The sequence below is a fragment of the Halictus rubicundus genome, chromosome 6, assembly GCF_050948215.1.
Source record: "Halictus rubicundus isolate RS-2024b chromosome 6, iyHalRubi1_principal, whole genome shotgun sequence".
Classification (NCBI taxonomy): domain Eukaryota; kingdom Metazoa; phylum Arthropoda; class Insecta; order Hymenoptera; family Halictidae; genus Halictus; species Halictus rubicundus.
The window spans coordinates 8,366,909-8,389,917 of NC_135154.1; the positions used below are offsets into that span (position 1 = coordinate 8,366,909).

The 23,009-nt window shown below is 40.1% G+C and overlaps 1 protein-coding gene across 1 annotated transcript; it reads right to left on the reverse strand.

Moving 5' to 3' along the window:
* Positions 1–10: 10 nt before the first annotated feature.
* LOC143355181 (protein Wnt-11b-1) lies at positions 11–19,757 on the reverse strand. The gene is made up of 5 exons (XM_076789784.1): positions 19,642–19,757; positions 8,706–8,947; positions 5,660–6,012; positions 4,950–5,221; positions 11–1,022 (listed from the first exon to the last, which is right to left on the reverse strand). The coding sequence occupies exons 1-5, from the start codon at positions 19,731–19,733 to the stop codon at positions 848–850; spliced, it is 1,134 nt and encodes a 377-aa protein (XP_076645899.1). The 5' UTR covers positions 19,734–19,757; the 3' UTR covers positions 11–847.
* Positions 19,758–23,009: the final 3,252 nt, after the last annotated feature.

Genomic DNA, 23,009 nt, shown 5'->3' on the forward strand with positions numbered 1-23,009 from the left:
TTGTTTCAGTGAAGAAAGAAATTGTTATTTGGCTCATGTCTCTCGTAATTAATATGGAAAGGTTTTATTTTTGCATGAAGATCCGCAGTCCGTTTATATACAAAATTTTGTAAGCATTGAATTTTTAATTAATCAATTATCGTATTGCATGTGCACTGTGACAAGCGTAATGGTCGCTTTCCGAGCAAATAAGAACACATTTTTGTACATGAAGTATTATTTATTATATAATTTCCATATAAACTACATCAGATTTAGCAAATTATTTACATTGTATTATGTTTATACGTGTCCACTACGTCACTACAGCAGTGTCGTTCGATAGTCAACTTGCAAATTGATATTATCCGACTTTGACCGAACATTTTTGCTAACCATTTTTTTTTTGCGATGATACTGTGGTCATTTTGGCATAGTTGACTGACAATACCGTGGCTGACAACATACTCGGGAGAAGACACGGAACGTAATAAATAGTAGGCGACATAAATAAGAGTTCTATAAAATATTCTTATCGTTTACGTTTTATGCAATCCTCTGATCAAATGTTAATTTACTTAGATAATTGTTTAATGTACTCGAGTGCTCGTATCCACCGGTTGTACATACAATTTTCGATGTAATTCACGTCGACCTCTAAAAACTGCTACGAATACGCGTAATGTTGAAGAAGTTCTTTCAGTTCTTACGACAATCAATCGTTCCGTATAAATAAATTTCGTTCTTCACCGCGGGCGCGCGCGGTTTCTTTTTCAAAATGGTGGCGCGTATGGCTCGATCTAATTTGTTACATCGGTTTTCGATTTCTTATCGGCTTCGGTTGCTCGCGTCCTCGTGTCCTCTGCATTTAATTGCACTCGTAGGTCTTCACGATTTTCCTGCACGTCTTGCACTTCACGTAGCAGCAGCTGACGTACTTGCAGTCGCATCTTTCCAGGACCTCCTCCGTTCTTGTGACGTGTCCCCGACTGCAGCAAAGATATTCGCAACTCTCGTATCCAGAACTGCTGCCGTTGCATTGCCTGTGCACAAAATAAACAATTTTACACAAAATACGCGTAATATTTAGCTAATCAGTCTTTAAAACCCGAAAAAACTAAGTTTATATTAGGACAAGATGAATTTTCGATTTAATGCCTCATTTGCAAAAATAAAAAGAAAACGTACACATAATTTATATTCGGGTTCATTTCGAAACGATTTAGTGATTAATCGCAAATAAATTACTGGACGAGGTCAACTTCGAAGGATTTTGGAAATTAATCGTTTGCTACTTCCGGGCACGCTAATATTTCATTTCTAATTGTACACGCTATTAATAGCCCAGTTTGCTTTGGGCACCACTGGCCACGCAGCTCTGCCGGTTACGGCTTACAACCGGTAATTATAACCCCCCATATAATTATACAAAGTGGGCGTGGTGAATGTTTATTACGGCACGCCTTCGACCATTTCTCCGTACACTTTCCGAATTCGTTTCTTTTTTCCTCTTTTCCTTAACACTGTATCTGTGTTAAACACGCTGTAAATTCTGTAACTCGTGAGAGCCGCTTTAGTTTTCGTTCGTTTTTATTTTCCCCGACATTGAACGATATCGGGAAATGAACAGCTATGCCGAAGGGTAGTTTGTAAATTAGAATATGCAAATTTCTGTAGAGCAGGCGAGTCAATCTAATCCTTATTAAAACTGTCATTTTGTTATTATTGCGGAAAGAGCATATACAACAAAATTATGAAAATTATATTATAATGAAGTCAATTTTAATTTGGCGCGGGAGTATCCAATTAGCAAAAGTATCAGTGTTAAAAACATTTAATAAAGTAAGACTTCTACTTTCATTATTATATTTATAATATTATATGTATTGTGTACCAACTAGTCAGAAACGAAATTTAAATAAAAATCTATCTTTTCTTTTAATAATTTTAATAAGACAAAAATAGTATAACAATGTTCTTAAATTCGTCAAACTTGTTCACAGTTTTGTGCTTTATTTATTCATTTTAAAACGTATAAAATCGGCAGCGAAGTAGCTCAATTTTTAATGAAGCAACAAAAATGGATTTTAAAAAATAAATACTAGAAAAATACAATATGGATGTATACTTTACGGATTGAATAAATTAATTGTAAATTTTGCATATACTATGAATAAACTCTTTATGCAAAATAAAAATGTTGTGCGTCAGTTGGAACTTGCAGGAGTTAAGTAAAATTGACGTGTTTCGTAAATAATTTTAATATGTTGCAAATAACATGTTCTTAAATTCTTTTAATCTTTCTATTAAGTTTTGCCTACTTCGGTTATAAGTGTTATAGCAATAGTGACAGCCTAGTCATAAACGTTTCCACCGCGCCAATTAAAATAGGTCGATCGTAGAACTCTGAAGGCTACAATTTCTCTTCTGGAACATGAATAATTAATTGCAGTTTGACGAAGCGAAGCAGAACATCATCGGCGATAGTTTCTCAGTGGAAGTGAGTACTTCCTCTGTGCTTCTCGAACCGGTCACCATTCTCAGAATGTCGTGGGTGATCTTAATTCGCGAAGACTGAGGCGTGAATAATTGAACGCGACGAAGGTGCTCCTTTCGCTTTACCACCGGAAAATCCATAGCGAATGCAATCACAGCCATAAGAAGGTCATCGTTTATTCTTCATTTCCCCCTGTTAGGGCGTTACAGCTAACAGTGATTGCTGCATTTCGAAACACCTTTCATGATGTGTTTAGAAATTATGCGTCCAAAATAAATGACCGCAAAACGTATTTCGTGGGAATATGTTACGCACAACAATGCAACGGGATGAACAAAATTCTTTAATTTTCAATTATGACCAACACATATTGCGCGCGTGAAGGTATACGAGACCCTAAACCTAAACTATCGAAGTTGTGGCAGCAGCGTTAGATCAAGGAGACCGTTCAAATGCCGTAAAATGGAGGATTTATTTCGATTCGAGAACAGGTTTCCCGATCACGGGTAAAAATGGGGTTCCGCCCTATCTCTCGAGGGTCTTCTCTCATAGGTAATTACCGTCACAGTCGCATAAATAAGCTAGTATCTGGCTATGTCGAAGATAACTAAGGTCGAACGGAGGAATGCGTTGTGTGTGGCTAGTGACGACAAGAAGAACAGCGAAAAATCGAGTGGATGCACGAGATGGAAGTATTTTATTAGTACGAGATACCGATTAGTTGACGACTAGCTCGGAGACAAAAATAAAGGCTGCGATCGTGTTCTATAGCAGCTCGTAAACCGTTCTTACATGCTGCAAGACATATTAGTGCCTGTACAATTTTCTTCCTATTTTTTTGTTTAAACGTCGATGGAAGGCTAATCGAAGTTAGACACGTAGTCGTCGATGTCGACAGTGAACACTTTAGAAGACCGTAAACAGTAATTTATTCAATGCGAAGGTAAGGCTAATTGCAGTTTAAAATCTCAAGAGATTATCTCGTTAGTCGTCAAGAATAAATATTTAAACAGTGTGATATTAATCTGAAAGAACCTGATCTTCAGGAATTTTTTGTTGAAAATGTTGTTCGACCTTCTTTTAAACGAGCACTGTTGAAACCAATTAGTCGACATCCAAAGAAAGTATTTTAAACAATAGTGAAGCGTTAAACACTGAAGAAACAGTTTCTTTGAGTATTTAGAGGATAAATTGATCAGTTCTAAGAGAATTGAACATTCCGAGTCCGCATCGTATCGAATAATACAATTACGCTCCTAATTATAATTTATCTTTCCCCGGGCGAAAAGTTGCTACTGATTTCTATTCGGGAGATTTTCCTGGCATTCTTAAACCCTCCATTGTGGCCGTTTTCAATCGCAAGGTAATGACTATTCAATGGAACGTTACATATTTCATAAGACGGTATAATATTTTCAGCGCATAATTTTATCGATCTGTGTAATCAGTCGCGAACACATAACCAGCTAAACTATGGCATACGGAATGGCCGATTTATAGACGAATGGGACAGTGAACGTCGGAGTTCGTTAATATACATTATAGATGCCTCTTATCGCGTATCAATCTAAAGCTCTTTTGCCGGTATGATTATTCTTTTTGCGAGTTTATTCTCGCCACTGTCGTCGTCGACCGGAGGATGAATAAGCACTGTAGACTAGATCATGCTGCAGCTGCATTGTTGAAGATACCAACGCAATTGTTGCGAGCCCTGGATCGAAATAAACAGTTATTATTCTTTAACACCTGAATATTCAGCTACTTATTTCCGACTTGCTTTAAAAAATTATTGAACATTCTTGTTGACAAAATTGCTGTGGACTTCTACATTCTTCTGGGATAATTATAAATTAATTTACATTTGGGGCATAAGAACATGCGTTGAAATTACATAGTACATTCCTATTCAACGTCGTAGAAAATTTTTGATATTAACATAGTGTTAAGAAAATTTTCATGTGGGACTTTTGTTTTCTTATGGATCAGATACTTTAGAATTTGTACAATAAATATGTATAATAAAATGGTCCTTGGCCCCCAAGCTGCCCACTTAAAAAACAATGAATTGAGTTAAACTTCACCTCAGGAAACCAGAAATTTTCAACATTTTTTTTGTATAATCCTGTAGACTTTGGCGAGAAAATGTCGAAAATCCAAGTTTCAATGCTAGGAGATCACTATTTCAAGAGTTATGCGTGTGTAACAGGTCTACAGGTTCACATAAAGGAAGTTAAAAATTTTTGGTAAACTTAAGCTGTAAATTGTTTAGGTTCTAATAAATAATATATTTAGACCATCAATTTAGCTGTAATGGCTATCTAATACTGTTGTATTTACTATATTGTTATAAATTATCGTTAAAAAAATGTTGATGCTCGCTACTGTTCTTTATTTCATCCGTTATCGGTTCGCGTTTGATTTTGTATCATTAATTTGTTAGGATATAAACGCTAACAGAAGAAAAGCGAATTACCTGCCGATAGTTCCCAGACTTCCCCTCTTCTTATCAGGAAGACAATAATCCGGGCTTTTAGTAGTGTATAGTAAGTTATCGTGATGATACAGCGGCGGCAGCCTCCCGCCTGATCTCGGTCGAACTTCCGCCGCGGTGGCGTATCTTCGAAGTAGACGAGTTCCTGCAGCCGTAGGCCCTGAAGTGCCGAGTCCTCTCCAACAGGTACGCACACTGCACGATCCAGATACCCCGTGGCACTTACATTCCAAGGTCAACGATTGTTCAACCGCCTTATGGTAATGGTACACACCAAAAAATTAATAATCTTGTACAGAGTCGCCAAGTATAGGATTATTTTCAATCAACTATGCAAGTCTCGACTGCAAGCCGCTACCTTTCAATCGCAGCTGTGCACTATCATTGATAACTATGCGTTCGTGGCAAAGCCGAATCGGTAAAATACGAAACCCTGAAGGAATCTCGAAGCTCTGCTTGCCGATTGTGAACCTCTCAAGCACGGCGCGTTTGTCCGCAACTCTATCTCCCAGGTACGGCGCGCCTGGCCGTGAAGGGCACAAAAGCCACTATAGTGGCGTTACCGTTCAAACTGACGCTTCCCACGGAAACCACTATAGTGGCGTGCCGTGCTTAGGAGGTTGATGAAAAGTGTCGAACGAAACGCGTTGGAGAACCGCGCGTGAAAGAGTGTCAGGTGAATCAGGTATTACCCTTCGACCGGCCCGATTGTTGTGCATATTAACAGCGTGCATAAACTTCGCTGTGGCGCCGGTGCCAGGAGGCGTTGCGCCCTGAAGAAACCTTTTCGCCATCCTGGACGCTGATCGGACGTCGTCGCCGCAGCCGCCCCATTTAAAGGAGTTCCTGGTGGACAGTGTCCCGAAGGAAACCGGTGTCGCTGTGAAGGACGACGGCGATATCAAAGCCGACGGCGAAGGCGGTTCCCTTCGCGGAGGAGTTGCGCACGAACAGGCTGCGAGACTTCCCAACGCGCAACCCCTTGCCAGCCTCCAAACTGCAGCTGCAGCTGACATAGCGTACACGAACGCCTGTTCTCTCGTCCCTAGTTCGAAAACAAAATCATCACGAGTCTGCGGGTCCTCATTTAACCCTCGGAACTCATGCGAGCTCTAGTCCCATGCCGGAGTCATCTCTGACTCACGCCGATATTTCGTTCCCTTTCGATATAAGGCGATAGCTCGGGACCGGCTTTCGTCGTATTACGGATGAATGAAAAAGCGTCGGATTGTACATATTCATGGTCGCCCGAGCTGCTCCCCACCGCGACGGGTCACGAATGACTCCGGCATAGCACACGGAGAGTTAAAATAAAAATTGCCTACGCCTGTTGCAGGAAAGGTCACTTTAATATTTAATACCAAATATTAATATTTAAATATTTAGTATTTAACACTGAACCTACCGAGCACTAAAACTGAGTGCCGGTGATCGTGGAAGCAGTGTAAGTTGAAATTCTAATTGACTTTACTAATAATTACAGTATACAATTTGTGTAAAATTTACATCTTCAGCAACTAACAAGGAATACTACATACAAGGAATATTACATTTCGAACGACTCGACTGGATGATAGCACGGTCCCCGGTGTCTTTTTAAGGACCGCATTTATGATCTCTCCTTTTGACAGCTAATTCCAAATAATTGAAGGAAAGCTGATTAGCACACTAGCGTACCGCGTACAAAAGGAGAGACCCTTTAAACCTTCTAATACGTATATTGGGCGACTACGTTTTTCATCAGTGTCGAAATTCAGATTGAGCGTCTCAGTTTTCTCATTAACGAAGGATCTGCTTCCGACGGACAATTTTATTAATTAATTTGTAATTGGAATGAGGAAGACGAAGGGAGCCAAGTTGCGGTCTCATAATGACTACTAATTGAGACGCCTTTTTATGAACGAAATTCTTTTCCGTAATTTATCATTATTATCAACTTTGAAACTGTGTCTGACAAATGTGCGTATTCGAAATTGCGATAAATAAAAACAATTGAGAAACGCAATTTCCAAATGCATATTCGGAAATTTGATTTTCTCGAGAACAGATGCTTACACGAGGAAGTTTAATTAATATTATTTAGTATAGAATACAAATTAATTTTATATTTTATTGTACTATTATTCGTGTTGTTGTATTCACATCGTACTTTTCTTTTTCTCTTATAAATCAGGCGATCAACTAAATAATTGCCAGGATTTTTATAAGTTTATTTTATGGAGCGAAATAAATTAGTTGTAATTGGAAAAAGGAATTTTTGTCGGCATAGGAATGGCGTATTACAGCTACAAAGATTGAGTTCTTCAGGATTCCGGTTTCAACGAAGCAATCATCTGGATATTTATAATTCAGCATCTTTATATCGACGGTTGAAATGAAGTTTTTGATGAACCTAGAAAGATGTTTGCCCTGCTAGTCTCTATGGGATTCAAGAAAACCACGGTGCGAATGATGATAAACGACGATACCGTAATTTCCGTCGTAGATACATCTCCCAACCGTTTCTTATAATAGAATTGTGGAAACTCTCCGAGGTAATCGAAAACGTACGTTTATGAAATTTGGAAAAAAAATCCGGGAACATAAAATTCGATAGAATCTAGTACAATTTTTATGTATTTTAGATCTCATAGGCTATTCCCAAATAAAATTCCATGTGATTCCACTCTCTTCAAATTTGCCCACAAAAATTGAAAATTCCATAAACATCCGCGGTCTAGTAATCCACATAGAATCCTTACGCCGCCCTCGGACTTCCGATAAAGTTATACGTGTAGATACGATGTTTGCAAAATGTTGAGAAAATGGTCCTACTGAACGCGGTTCGCACGCGGAAGTCACGACAAGTGATAAAATTAAATAATTTATATCTTCCTCAGAGGTGTTCGAATTTTACTTCACGTTTGCAGGCTTCTTAGCATACGAACATTATGTCATCCATAAAAGTTTGAAACGTCTTTGCGCTGAGCGTAGGCACATCGCCGTTCGCTCGAACGACTTGAATACGCGAATTCTAGTATAGATCGCCAGATAATAGGATGCAAAATATCTCCCAAAATTAAATCGTAATGCGTAAATCAAATCAATAAAGAATTAGAATGAAATTCATTACAAAATTGTACAAAATCGAAATAAATGTAGTCTTCTATAAGACTGTTGTCTCATTTTTATAGTGCATTAGTTCTGATGCTCAATTCACTATTCAACTCACTATAAAATTATAAGAAGGCGAAATATCAGTGTGGGTCAGAAACGACCCCGGAATAGGCCTAGAACTCGCAGGAGTCTGAGGTTTAACACTAAACCTACTTATGGATCGTCTTGTGGAAAGAAGAAGATTGAACTTAGTTAAACTTTGTATGATTTTTAATATAATATGTCCTTAAATGAAGAAGTCATTTCAGTAATTTTCTATGAAAAGGTTTTTACAATTTCAATAATTGTGAAATAGAAAACCGGTCATTTTGACCGTGGTAGGTTTAGTGTTAATGTGTTACAGCATGAAATATTATTGCAGTGCGAAAAATACTCTCGGACTTATTCTACACCGATCAAAAATAAGTAGAAATTCTTATATCGTGTGGTGCACGGTGTAAAACTATCTAGATCGAAATGTGACGTCGAATAAGTTTCGACGCAGGACCGGCAAAGGGTTAAATGAAAGCGTAACACGTGCGTGAATGTGTATTCCTTTCTTCGAGTTTTCTACGGGACGAAACGTTTTGATAGAAAATCTACCGGTTAGCAGTTCGGGCGTGTAGTCCGGCGCTCGTTCGATGCTGCTGCAATTCCACCTACGATGTCGAAACGCTTGCTGGCATACTGTCGAAGTGTCCAACGCTGCCTGCACCAAGCTGGGCATTACGTCCGGCGTTGCTCTACACGCCCTTGCCTGCTTTCTCTCCAACAAACCGGCGCTCTTCGCGCTCGTGCAAGCTTCCCTTGTCCATGTGTAACCGTTCCCTGCACGGCCGAGGGCTCTGGAATTGAACAGGTAACGAGCTTAAGTCTTCGAATGGAAATTATTAATTAAAAAGTCACGTGACTCGTCAAAGTCTCTCGTGTTCTGCAACTTTCCATTCGCGAGACAATTTTTGGTCAATCTTCGCAAGAGACCTTCAATTTTCAGCCCTTGCACGGCGAGGGACCCATTTACTGTGCCTATATTAATTAGACTTACTTTTAAAGCGTAAGAAATATTTTAAAAAATTGGGTAGAAAAATGCCACAAATATTAGATTTTATTGAAAAAATTCTGCAGTGGAATATTCGCCGAATATGTTGGCGAAAGTCCCATAAAAATATAATGAAAGATAAAGAAGTTTTGTTATTGATTTCCCTATATATGTCACCAAGGCCTGCATGATAAACGTCGCGGAACTATCCTCACTACCGAGGGATGTACCCAGTGAGGGGCCAAGTAGCTCGGGAGGCCTCGAGGAGAGTAAACATAACACGGCTCGTGTACGTCTCCTGCACGATACAAGACGTTGATCAGACCCGTGTATTGGACATGTATCGAGTAGACACTGTAATTCAACTGCGGATTTTGTTCGTTCGTGGTACAAATGAGTAGAAGGAACACAAAATGCCGAAAATAGTTATAATTTATTTTCACACAACCCATTACGAAAAGAGAAAAATTTCCATTTTACTCGAGTTTGTTGCAGTAGAAAATTGTGCATAAAAATCTACTAAAATAACACGAGGGTCAGTTCATCTTTAACGTTGACGGTGCGAGGCTCCCCTAGCGATGGGGCCACCCCGGGGACGAAATGGCAGAGAAAAGAAGACAGTAGAGGAAGGGGATTCGGCCGTAACGAAAATCGAAAGAGAAGTTTTGAAATTCACGTCAGGTGAAACAGGTTCGCGGGCGCGCGTGTGCGCGCGGGAACGGGATTCACGGGTAGAAAAGCGAACGGGTGAGTTGTACCCGCGCGCGGTTCTGTCAGAGTCGTAAATCAGGGGTGAATTTCGAAAATTATAGGGCGTGAAGCTGAAAGGTGCCTTTAAGCGGCGCGGGTGGATACGTGCGCCACGGTGCAAACCGTACGGAGGATAATTACGGACACCTGAAAGTCAAAATGGCTCGAGTACGGATACGTCTAGACGTAACAGCCCTGGGAATGGCCGGCCCGCCAACCCCGTGTCAGGAGCCTACCCTCGAAATTACCCTATCAAAAGGCCGCGGCTCTAATTCATTATTCCGTCGCTGACGACTGCGGAGACTGTGGTTTCCAAGATGCCATTCACGTTATTCGAGCCCCTACCTCTCCCCATTCACGACACTTTCCGAACTTCGCAAGCCCCGTGTACCCCGCGAACTGGGACAGCCATAAATGCTCTCGCGCTTTTCTATTGTCCGCCGGCCTTCGGTTTACGCGCTCGACTTTACGATCCATTTCGGTAGCTTACCTGGCGGCTTACCTCCGACGCTAACTATTTCGTTAGCTTCACCCGATGTGGCGAGGTTGCCAATTACAGTGAATTCTCGATATATGTCAACTGCACGGCTCTTGCCAGCGTCGTGTATCGTACAGGAGACATAGCCGAGCCGCGTTTACGCTCCTCGGCGTCCGAGGCCTCTCGAGCTTCGGGCTATATCCCGCGGTAGTGGGGATAGTTCCGCGACGCTTATCACCCAAGCCTTGACGACATATATCGAGAAATCACTGTAAATATTCGGTTGTCCCAAAATGTTTCTTCCGCAACGATCACCCTTTTACATTCGTTTCACTCCTACCATGAACGAGACCATCTTCGACTTAGGACAAGTCATTTGACTTTTGAATGAAAATGAAAATTTTCATTTGGCTCCCTTATGCAAACATCTCTTATTTCGCATGAAGATCTATTTTTCACACATCTCTTCGCATTCCTCTAATTCGTATTGTGGTAAATGTGACCTATTTCGACACCTACCTGACTGTATATCCCTCTAATGTTTTAAATTTTGTCGATTAATTTTTCTCACGAATTCATAAAATCCGTAATCGTCGCTTTCTTTCATTTTTCATTTTACGTGGAATTAATGTCGCAGAAGCTACCTTGCAAACGCGACCTTTTTAAACAATTTTCTGATCGCGTTGTATAAGAGCACACTGTAGACGAAACAATACCAACCACGATGACGGAAAAATTTAATTACAGGTAATTATGTCTCTTTTTTTTTTTTGCTACAACTAGGGGATTACATTTAATTATCAGGTAGACCACTTCACTGAAGCTCGGTCTAGAGGAGCTGGTTTTATCCGCGCGTCAGGTTGCAGTCGTTTGCCGCACGTTTAGGAAATACAGATTGCCACGGTGCGTAACTTATGGCACAGGCCATTGCGGGCCGTAAGGAATTACGCGAATCTCGGTCGTTTTAATCGTTTTATGGCCGAAACCAGCTGTCACGCGGAGGATGTCACGAAGTCGGGAAAAATTTACTATACATTATCATAATTCGTCCTAAATACACTTCACAATACAGCTCGCTTTCACTACTGGGGATTACACTTTCTACCCCCAGGAACATTGACCCCTTTCACTGACACACCTGACGAACACCCTAGTTGCCAACACTTATTTGTTGGAGTCTATACAGATATTAAACTGACCAGGGTGAGGGACCCAATTACTGTGAGGGGGTGTCAATTACTTATTTTTAAAGCATAATGAATATTAAAAAAGCGATATTAAATTTTTTCATTAAAATCAGTTAATATATATGTTCTATATCTCTTTTCTTCATATTCATTGTGCTTTAAAAATAATTAATATAGGCACAGTAATTGGCACCCTCACAATTGGGTCTCTTACCCTTGTGGATCTTTATGTAAAGATTTTTGCATCAATTTCTGAGAACCATAAGTTTATTTCTTCTTTTAATGATTTTAATAGATTGAAAATGATTTAATTCTTAACTTTGTGGAGCTCGAGATATACAGAAATTATTTAAGATCTGTGTAGCAGAATTCATTTTTGTGAAGAAAGTAGAATGTGCTCGAATGAAAATGTTTAAAGGTTCATGCCTACTAATAATCTTGAAAATCTAGATTTTCAGAATTTTATTTAATATCACATTGTTTATAATATGTACTATACACGTTAATTTTTATTTTTAAAACAGATGAGGTATTTCAGATATATAGAATTCGCGAACCACCCTATATGCAACTCGCACAACAGGTGGAACTAATTTTAAAGAGCGATTCCACACGACGAAATTAATTATACTCCGAAAAAGTAATCCGTCATGCTCGCGCTATACCCTTGGCTGCAGCTTGTACACTAGATCTTAAATTTAAAATGTACCATACTTTAAAACTCACATATTTATTAAATTTTTCAAGCTAACTAAAATAGCTGGCACGAGCTTCTCCTCGCTGGTTTGAAACAAAATTGCATTATATCTTGTTTATGGCTTCTTCAAAAAAAAAAAAAAACGTTAATTACCGTCACGCACACGAGTGACGGAAACAATCTCAGGAGTCAGATCAATACTCCAGAAGTGACACTTGACAGATTCGTGTGTACAATTTATGTTAACTGCTTGTCTGAAACATGCGGGGTGATAGGTAGCAATTATTTCGACATGGGAATGCAACTCGTTTTGCTTTACAGTGTTGTTCTTTTTACCATTTTATATCAGTTTTTTTCTTGGGCGAGAATTAATAGCGTGTACACTCACACACACGCACGTACTTGTCCACTAAAATTTATGCTCGTACGTAATTTTTTTCTTCTCCATTTTGTTTCGATTTTAAGAAAGTATTACGAAGTTTATACTCTTCGTGACGCAAAAATAAACCAATATTTCTTTTCAACAATAATTTAATAATGTCCAACAATAATTTAGTAATCGTAAGCAAAAAGTGGTGGCAAAACTAATAACAAAAATAAATGGCTACGGGTCGCTTCAAATAATGGCAAATATACGATTAAATAAAAGAATTAAGGGAGAAATTATTTTTTGTAATTTTGCAATTTTGGGCCAATAAGTACTAAAAAGTGTCATTTTAATGCGCAATGCCAGAGGCATCGTGTTCCTTTGTCGCTTCGTGTCAATAACCATCGAACGAAACGGACAATGCGCGAGAGCGAACAGAAAACTGTATACGGAAATAATGAAGCCGTTATGCAACATTCGTTAGATAAATCATTCGCAGAAACGGCACGACAGCAGCTGTCCGGCGGTGCAATTTGCGGCGTGCACGGTTAAATTTGTTACGACTTATTATTCGTGGGCAGTATATCTCGCGTCGATAACCATTTCAATTAGCGAATGAACGGATTTTCGAGGCGATTCGAACGATCGCATCGAGATCTTATCTCGCGAGACCACCTAGTACGCAACAAGTCCGACAAGGTGCTGCGAACGAAGAATATCGTTTGTTGCATGTTCCATTTCCATGCGATTATTTCGGGCCAGTATTGATATCGATTTCCTTTACACGAACCGTGCACGATTTTATTGACCGCAATAAGCGTGCCGTTCTATTTTTCTTCCTTTTTGTCTTTTTCGCAGCCATTCCGAAGTGTTTATGCTTCCTCGAGAGCGTACGTCTCGGTTTCAGTTAGCTTTATTTATTGGTTTTTATAATGCAGAGCTAACAAGACAAGAACTATCGAAGCAAATCAATATTTGCTCTTGCACGGATTTATTCACGCGGCACAATTAGACAATTATACTTTTGATATTTTGTTTATCGGCGATCATAGTCTGATTGATTATCTCATTGGTAGACTCTCGTTGGTACATTGGTTCTGCATCTCGTAACGGATGCAGGCAATTTTTAGTTTGCAGAAAAGTCTGCAGTCTACGCACGAGAAAATTTATTAGATCGTTTTGTTGGAAATGTTTCCTTAGTTAATAACTGAAATTGCCATTGAAGAGTCGATTAACCTTGAACAAACATGGAAAGCTTCAATAAAAATTCGGTTCGAAAAATTTTCGGAAAATTTTCCAGGTACAACCCAGATTAAAAAAGAATTTAGTTAAAATATCTGCGTAAGGTATTAAATCAGCTATCGAAATCAAATGAAAACAGATGTCCACCTACCAATTACCATTTGTGTTTTAAAAAATGCATACACAATTCAAACATGGACTCTTTTTCGTAGCTTTGGCCTCGTAAATGATACAAGTTAAAAGTCAAGTAGTTTGACTTGAATGTTACGACGGTACAAAGCATCGGACTATGTATGTATGTACTCTCCTATTAGCAGAAATAATTGCTTATATTTATGTGCACAGTCGAGAGAGATATGTGCATTAATGCATCGAGTATACAAACCCCTTATTGGAATCTTTCACCGGTCAGACGTTCTGATATACAATATGAAAACTTTCTTATCGAAGCACTCCTTCCAATTGCGATCAGAAAAATTATGCTTGTCCCCTTGAGCTGCTCGCTCTCCGTCCGTGTTTACTATAGCCTGGAGAGAATCGTGAGGATCAAGCATATGTTGCTCTTAAACATTTGCAATAAACATGTCCCGGATAATCATGCCCCGGTGACGGCAGTGCAGATTTATAAAATTTATAACTTCATAATAACTTCCATTAACGACGAGCCATTTTGCGTCTACCTGTAATTTGAAATGCAACACTTCGCGTCTTTTATTGCGCTCTTTTCAACGTTTCGCCAATAAAGGGGTGATGTCTCAATTGCGGCAAAATTTACGAATTTACAAGTTTTCCAAATCTCGAATTTCTGGATATCCAAATTTCCAAGCTCTACAAATTTTCAAATTTCTAAGTATCTACGTTCCCAAATTCTCAAAATGTTGAAATACCTAAAATTCCAACTTCCCCAAATTTTCAAATTCCTATATTTTACAAATTTCCAAATATCCAAATTTCCAAGCACCCCTTTACAAATTCTCAAATTCCACAAATTTCTAAATATCCAAATTTCCAAGCACCCCTTTACAAATTCTCAAATTCCACAAATTTCCAAATATCTAAATTTGCAAGTTTCTAACATCCCAAATTCTCAAAATTTTGAAATATCTAAATTCCCAACTTCTCCAAATGTTCAAATTCCTATATTTCACAAATTTCCAAGCACCCCTTTACAATTTCACAAATTCCCCAAATTTCCAAATATCCAACTTCTCAAGTTTCTCAATTTCGCCAAATTTCCAAATATCAAAATTCCCAAATTTCTAGATATCTATATTCCCAAAATTTCCAAATTTCTAAGTATTTATATTCGCAAATATCTGAATTTCCAAATCCCCCAAATTCCAAGTACTCAAATTCCCAAAATTCAAAATTTCAAATAACTCGCGTCGTTCGCTGTAATCCCAAAAAAGTTATTCTCCTTTAAAGAGCGTGCAGATATCAGCGCGAGTCACCGTGGGCATTTTTATTAGTCCTCTGCGAAAAGTTCCCAGGAGAGTTGCATATTATTTTCCGACCGTGTGCATAAGTATGCGAACCCCATAAATCCGTGATCGGAAAAATCGTCGGGAGCGCGTTACGATTCGCTATTAGATCGTTTATTGTGGTGGTAGCGTAAAACGAATGGTCAAGTAACGACTACCTCAGTTTCGTTTCCATTTATAGCTGGATAAGCCCGAGGCCTCGGCGCGAGAGACCACAGCCGGGGATCGTAGGCGCCGGCCTATTATCAGCACCGTAAAAACACTACTTTACGATTCCGCGAGTCAAAACGAATTTCGAAATTGCATCCGACACTCGGTTATACTCATCCGTTCGAGCATTTCGAAACGTACGTCAACGAGTTTTATTGAACCGTCGTGCATTTTCATAAGAATGTGTATACCCGTGGTCGACCCTGAACTTCTCGGAGAACACAGCCCGTCCCTACACACGCTTCTACACAATGTAAGCCTGTAGGCGAGGAGTGTATCCCGAATTTATTGGCGCACACCTTTTTTTCCACCATACGCAATTTCGAATGAAGGTGGCAAAAGAACGCGACCGCTGATTGCCACCGAACCGAGAAACCGGTAGCGTGCCTCTTGCATTATTATTGTGCATTCGAATCTCTTGTTTGACCGGAATATTTTATTAACTAAACTGCCGATCTCGCTGTTTTGTGCGAACCCTGCAAATTCGATGAATATTACATTCGCAATAAAACCCGATTGCAGGTGCATCGAATTTTCCATTTGTTCTTACTCGCTTCGGTAGTCGGCCATTTAAGGCCCATAGTTAGCAATTTGAGCATTGTTACTATTAATTTGTTAGTAAATATTTATTTGTTGCGTAGAGGACTGATTTACTCTAATACGCCGAGAAAAGTGGTTTTCATTTTTTCCAGCTACGACGCACCAAACTCAAAAATTTGAAAAAAATCGAGTACAATGCTTACGGCAGTATCTCATTGCTGAATTAAATCTGTGGTAGCGTCTCTTCAACTTCTATACGAAATCTGCACTTTGTCGATTATTTTCGTGTTTTTCATTAGTTACAACCAGAGTTCGCAACGAAAAAATCTGAAAACGATTCATAACATTGGTGTTCTAAGTGTGTCAGATTTTCATCAGAATTTTGAATCGTAAACAGGGAAAATGGGCTAAAAATTGGATTTTTGATTTTCCTCTGTAACTACCCCTAGAGAGGAGGTATCGGGTTGAAATTTGTCAGCAAGGTTTCTTTTTTGGCAGGCAGTCGAATGGTTTGAGCTCGATTAAAATTAGGCTTCGAACTCGATTGTAGTCTTTGCCAGACAGAAAATTTGGTCTAGTGGGGCTATCAGGATTCTAAAAAAAAAAAAATGGAAAATTTCGCGTTCCCGGGAGCCAGCGTGGGATGATTAGTACAGAGAAGCGATTCGTCATGTTTATTGTTTGGCCGGGCGATTTGTTTCGGAGTTCCTTCGAGAGACTGAAAAGTCGCCGGAAGTTCCGTTCATAAATATCCGTTGAAAAATGGTTGCCGTCGATAGCACGGTCACTGGCATGGGCACTGAAAGTGACAGGATAGATGTCATTTGGCCCCGCGAGGCAATAAAAGGGAATCAGTGACGCGCGCGCGTGGCCCCCGACGTAGGAAATCACCCTTCGGAGTCGTTTCTTGGTCGATGATTATAAACAAAAGAAACGCGGTAGGGGGACCCGGTCGCCGCCTAGAACCATGGGGAGATCCGTCGGCGAGCGCGTTCCGAGAAACCGGCGCGCGTGCATAAATCACGAATCGCAGGCAACCCCTAATTTCCCACCCTGTTCGAACCGGCAACCACCCTCGGCCTCTGTCTTCCTTTCGTAGTTTTCTTCCCCCCCTCCCCCGGGGTCTCCTCAAGCTCGTATTTTGATTTTGCACGCAAAACCACCATCACTCCGCCATTCATCATCCGCCGGCTAGCAGCCTACTCTCTTTCTGTTTCCGCTTTTCCAACACCCCCCTCCAACCCCTCTTTTCGCAAGCACAACCCCGGCCACGGTTTCTGCTCCGTCGTTCGGCGAAGCGACGAGACGGTGAAATTCGCTCTCGAATCACGGGACAATTAACGTCGACGAGCAGCTACGTGATATAAGGGAGATTTTAACCGACGATCACCTCCGGCGTGAATGATAATGGCATATCTTCATGCTTCGTAAGCGGTCAGCGAATGGGTCGAGGGAGCAGGACAATATGATTCATAAGAAACGCGAGGAGCCCGTTTGCGGAGGAGGGGGGGGGGAGAGGCCAGAAGAAAGGAACGAATTAATTGATACGGAGAATGGAATTAAAGCTGGAATCCGCGGACGGGAATATTTCTTCTGGCCGATGGAAAACGATTAATCTCAGCCGAAGGAAACGTGATTGATGGAATTTGGAGGATGGCACGCAGCAACGAAACTTTAAAACAGCTATTTTTTTTTTTGTTTATCACCAATCTTGGAAACCTCGTTCTTCGTGAACGTTTAACGTGCCAAATATCAACCCCAGAGATTCTAACAAAATCAGAGTAATTTAGTTAATGAAACCGAAACTAGAAATTTAACATGTATTATAGGGGATGCTGTCTTAACCCTTTTGAAGTTGAAAGACTCCAATAAAATTCGATTTATCTGGATATTTTGTAATAAAAATGAATTTCTAAACCCAGTGAAAGATCACTGTCAGTGATGTGTGACAGACGTGGCAGGTAACGCGTTAACCCATTTGCATCATAAGGAAATGTGAAAAGAAGGCCTTTATCACCAAACTTTTTTTTTTTTATTATGTTTAAGTACAAAAATGACTACAAGTAAAAGAACTTGATATTTCAGCATTATAAGAAAACAACACCCTCCATTTCTATTTGTTAGCTAACGAATAACGATAGTGACCAACAAAGTTGGGTTGATAAAGTTGGAGTGACTATAATATGGAGTATATGTACGCTAATGATGCAAAGGGGTTAAAGAAGCAGAGGACTAGGACTGGAGCAGAGTAATTACGAAAAGATTTAAAAGAGGGTATACTTTGTCTGTGATATATCAGTCTTGAAAATATATTTACAACAAATTACTGGTGAGTTCGTTTGTTTGGTGAAGCTAGAGGGTGTGGATAGTGGCGCGACCGGGCGCGCAAGTATAAATCGGAGTGCCTGGCATTCGTGATAAAAGCTGACCATTGCATCAAAATACCACATGGCACCATTCTGTTATAAAGACCTCCCCGTATGCACTATACCTATACATAACCCTCCCCAGCCACGGAATAGCCGATTAATTACTTATTGTAGACTATAAAACTTTTGTTCTATTTGGAAAGTGATTTCCAAACGAAATCAATAATTAAATTACCCATGGAAACATTAAAAAGAAATTTAATTTCTCATTTTAAACGCGGAGAAACTCTTACCGGAGGTTACAACTGTACAATAAAAAAAAAACGGAGAAATTTTCAAAATGCACATAATTCAATACTACTTGTCGTAGTCTAAAACGCGCATCTTCTTGTGATAAGAAGATCACAAGTATGTTATAATGCCAACACCGCTGGCATTCATATACCGCAAAAAAAGAAAATCGCACAAAACAAATCGCGCAAAATAAAATTCGCATAGAAAAGGACCGCACAAAAACGAGTTTGACTGTATAACATTTAAATGTTTAGTAACCGATTAAATACAAATTTTGTAATGTAACGAGTATCTTGTAATATTTTCTGTAATTTCTTTCGGATAATCCCACAACTAAACTAAAATGGCGAGCGCAAAGGGTTAAAATACCGTGCTTTCGTGGCGGACAAAGGAAGACGAATTTCCGGGCCCCTCGCAACAGAATACCCCATTAATTCGGGGAATTCGAATTGCGCGGACACTGACTTTTTTGTCGAAACTGGCGAACGGTGATCAAGGAACAAGTAATTCCCTAATAAACGTTAGATCCTGGATCGCGCGCGAGGATCCTCCCGGCGATAAATCCTCGTTGAGACTTATTGTTCCCGCGGGGCCTGCTCGCGCTCGCAAGAAAACGAGCAGAAAAGAAATCTTCATAATAGAGTAAATGATTCTTGTTCCGCTGGCGTTCGTTCCCTCGCGTGCGCGCATCCTTCTCGGCCGCTAGCCTATTTGTTTCTCATTAACGGGCCTACATTAATCTTCGGGCTGCTCCGGAGGGCCCGCAAACGGACGCGAGGATGCTCGTTAAAGGCTCTCTCTCTCTCTCTCTCTCTCTCTCTCGCCTGATCAAGCCGGGTACGTTTCGAACTACGCGAAACGGATCTCGAAGGGAACTCTACTTACAGCCACTTGATGCACTGGCCGCCTTGGACCATCAGCAGCAGCATCATCAGCGTCGGCCAAGCGTTGGCACCGCTTCTCTTCGTTGCCAGCATGTTTGATCGCACTTTACATTCTAGAAGAGATCGGCGGCGTACTTTTCTCGCGTTTCCGCACCGGTATCACTACAGGTCGTTCAGCATTGATGAACAGTTTTCAAGGACCGCTGTGCTTGCCTCGATGATCGGTCGATCGTTTCGCCGACGAGTGCGGTGCCCTCGGTGCCTCCATGCTCCACGGAATCTAATTTTTTTACCGAGATTAATCGGCCGTGGAGGATATCAACGTGACAAACCGCGAGATATCGGTCGAGGAGCACGGTTGGTACATAAATTCACGGGACACTGTGACTCCTTTAATTGCCGTTGTCGATCGAATGATAAACACCGGCGGCGGCGGCGGCGGCGGCTACAAATCACGCCCTGGTGCGCCGTTGTTGTCCGGTTTCTTTCTTCCGCGTCAACATCGCGAACGGTTCCGGTGAAAATGGCAATCGGCAACAACCGATCGGATAAGATTATGCGTTCCGTTCGCCCGGGAGAGAAAGGAGAAGTTATTCCTCGAGAGACTCCGATTCGAGACGCACTGACACTTCACGGTTAATCTTGGATCGATCGGCACCCGGTGACTTGTCAACGCGCCCGTATTCTGAATGATCCGCGACCGATACAAGTTCCCTATCGGGGAAGTTTCTTCGCATCGTCCCGTGCTGCAGGGAGTCTGCGTGGTTACAGGTGTCCGTCGAGCCGTCCTGCAGGACTTGCCGGTCGTCGTGGAGGTGGAATCCTCCTACTACTACTCTAATTCCTCCTACTTCACCTACTCGTTTTTCGTTGGCCGAAGAACCGGCCACAGGGATGGCGATCACCGAGTCCGAACACCGCGCCGGACGACCGCAAGGGAGCACGGGAGGACGGCCGGTGTTCGGGTTGAACTGCGCTCGTTCCACATAAACAATTTTTCACAAAATCGAGACTCTCAATATTGTCACGTTGCAAATGTTTCCGTTTTGCCAACCTGTTCAGCTGAATTTGACAAAAATACGATTTTTCCAGCGGGACTAAATGGACAGCCGCGTAGAAAATTAGTGAATGATGTCTCGCGTTTAATCGTCGTGGTACGAGCGGAATTTACATTCGTTTCGCGAACCTAATTTCTCCGATTGTGCTTTACTTTCTCTTTCGGAATAATTACACACACGCAGTGGCTCATATTTCCTTTGGCGACGTGCAAATTACTAATTGTAAGTCGCGCTGACCTTACCTGCAAACACTTCCATGGTAATTAACTGCACGGATTGTATTACTCGCGATTAAGTTTCAGCTGTTTTCTTACGAACCTGTACTGTTAGACGGTGTTTCGCACATAGGATATTTAGTTGCAAAATTATTTTATACTCGAAAGCGTCGCGAACACAAGGAAATTAATGTATCTATTTTTGAACGCTGCATTTTTTATCATCATAGAATGATACTTAATTTTAATACTACTTTGATGCTCATACGTACCTCAGAGTGAAAATTTCCCCATTTTCTTTTTTTTGTCTAGATACTGTAAAATGTTTGTTGTAAGATGTACTACTTTCAAATGTGACATAAAAACAAAACATAATTTATTAATTTAATATGTGAAGCAAGAATTGATGGTGTATTGTCCTAGGATTTTTTGTGCAACAATTTCTGAGGTACTGTTTTTTATGGGAGTCTTTTATGGGACCAAATTATAATCGCTTGAAAATACTTGAAATACTGTCTCAGAAAACATGTACTTCGAACATGTATATTTATTTATTTGTATATTAATGTACAAGAGAAAATCTATTATTTTGTATACACTATAAAGAAGACTAGCAACATTGCTGTATTGAATATTTATTTAGGTAAAGAATATTATATGATTTTTTTCCCAAGTTACAATTATTATTAAGTGAATTTTCAAAAGGTTTAAAATTAACAACAGGTTGATGAGTATCACCGCGAAGTGCGCACATTATCTTGAACAATCATTATGAATGATGCAGTTCTCACTGGTGTGAAATGTAGCATGTTGAACATGAAACGTGGCAAACCTGTAGGAAGCGTTGGAACAGGCTTTCAGATCAATATTCAGATCAATTAATTTTGCAGGGAAAGCGAGATCGCGAATTATTATAGATCACGAAGTCAGTATTCGAAATATCAACGAAAGTATCTAGAAAGGTCTAAGGAGCCGGTTCATTTTCCACGAACCGTTCGTCGAGTGTCTCGCTTCGAATTAGGCGAACGTTTTCCGTGAACGTTCGCGCAAAATATTTCCCGATTTAGCCCTTGAACAAACTATTAGGGCAGATGCGAACCCGCTCAACATGCTAATAATTATTTAGCATGCAATTATTAAAAATATAACTATTTTTGGATTTAGGTGAAATTTTACTAGTTTCGTTAAAGATCGATAATATGTTCAATTAAATATAATTAAATATAATTAAATATAATTTAATTTTATCGTTTATCATATTCATTGAATTTTGAATATTTTCACTATCTGTTTAATTTAACCGAATCCTTTGCAGATGTATTTTCGAAGACACGTGCTTCAAGAAAATGCGAGAAAAGAAAAACGGAATTTTTCAAGGTTGCAGACCAGAAGAACCCCTTAATGAATCACATAATAATGAAAGTAAATTATATCCGATACTGTTTCGGCAATTTACACTGAAAATTAGTACGTAGATACCGGTTCGGAATAATGAACGCCGGCCTCCCGTTTCATCTTTGTTCCCTAGGTATTCTCTTCCTCCCTACCATCGCATCGTCGATAAATAAACCTCTGTCAGACGGTTCATTACGTCGTTAAGTTCGGTTCGAACTTATCCGCCCTCTTTTTACAGAGTTACCTGCATTCGTTTATCTCTATTTGCGCTGCGCTGTACACCGCTATCATTGCTTTACACGAGAGAGAGAGAGAGAGAGAGAGAGAGAGAGAGAGAGAGAGAGAGAGAGGGAGAGAGCGAGAGAGAGAGAGAAACTATATTAAAACGCGAAACTGTATAAATTAAGAAATCTTTTTTGAAGTGTGTATATATATATATATATATATATATATATATATATATATATATATATATATATATGTATACTGTACGGTAATTGATCACCAGAGAGCGTGAATGAAAATTATGGCCCAAAGTTTCTGCCTTAATTGCACGCCCTCCCGAGAAAAATAGCTCAGATTATAAAATACTTATCAGTTTACAAACTCGTTAAATTAATTGGAAGCCACGAAATTGGGAGGGATATTTATATATATATATTTTTACTACACAGAAGTCTAGCTGCTAAACAAATTATTTA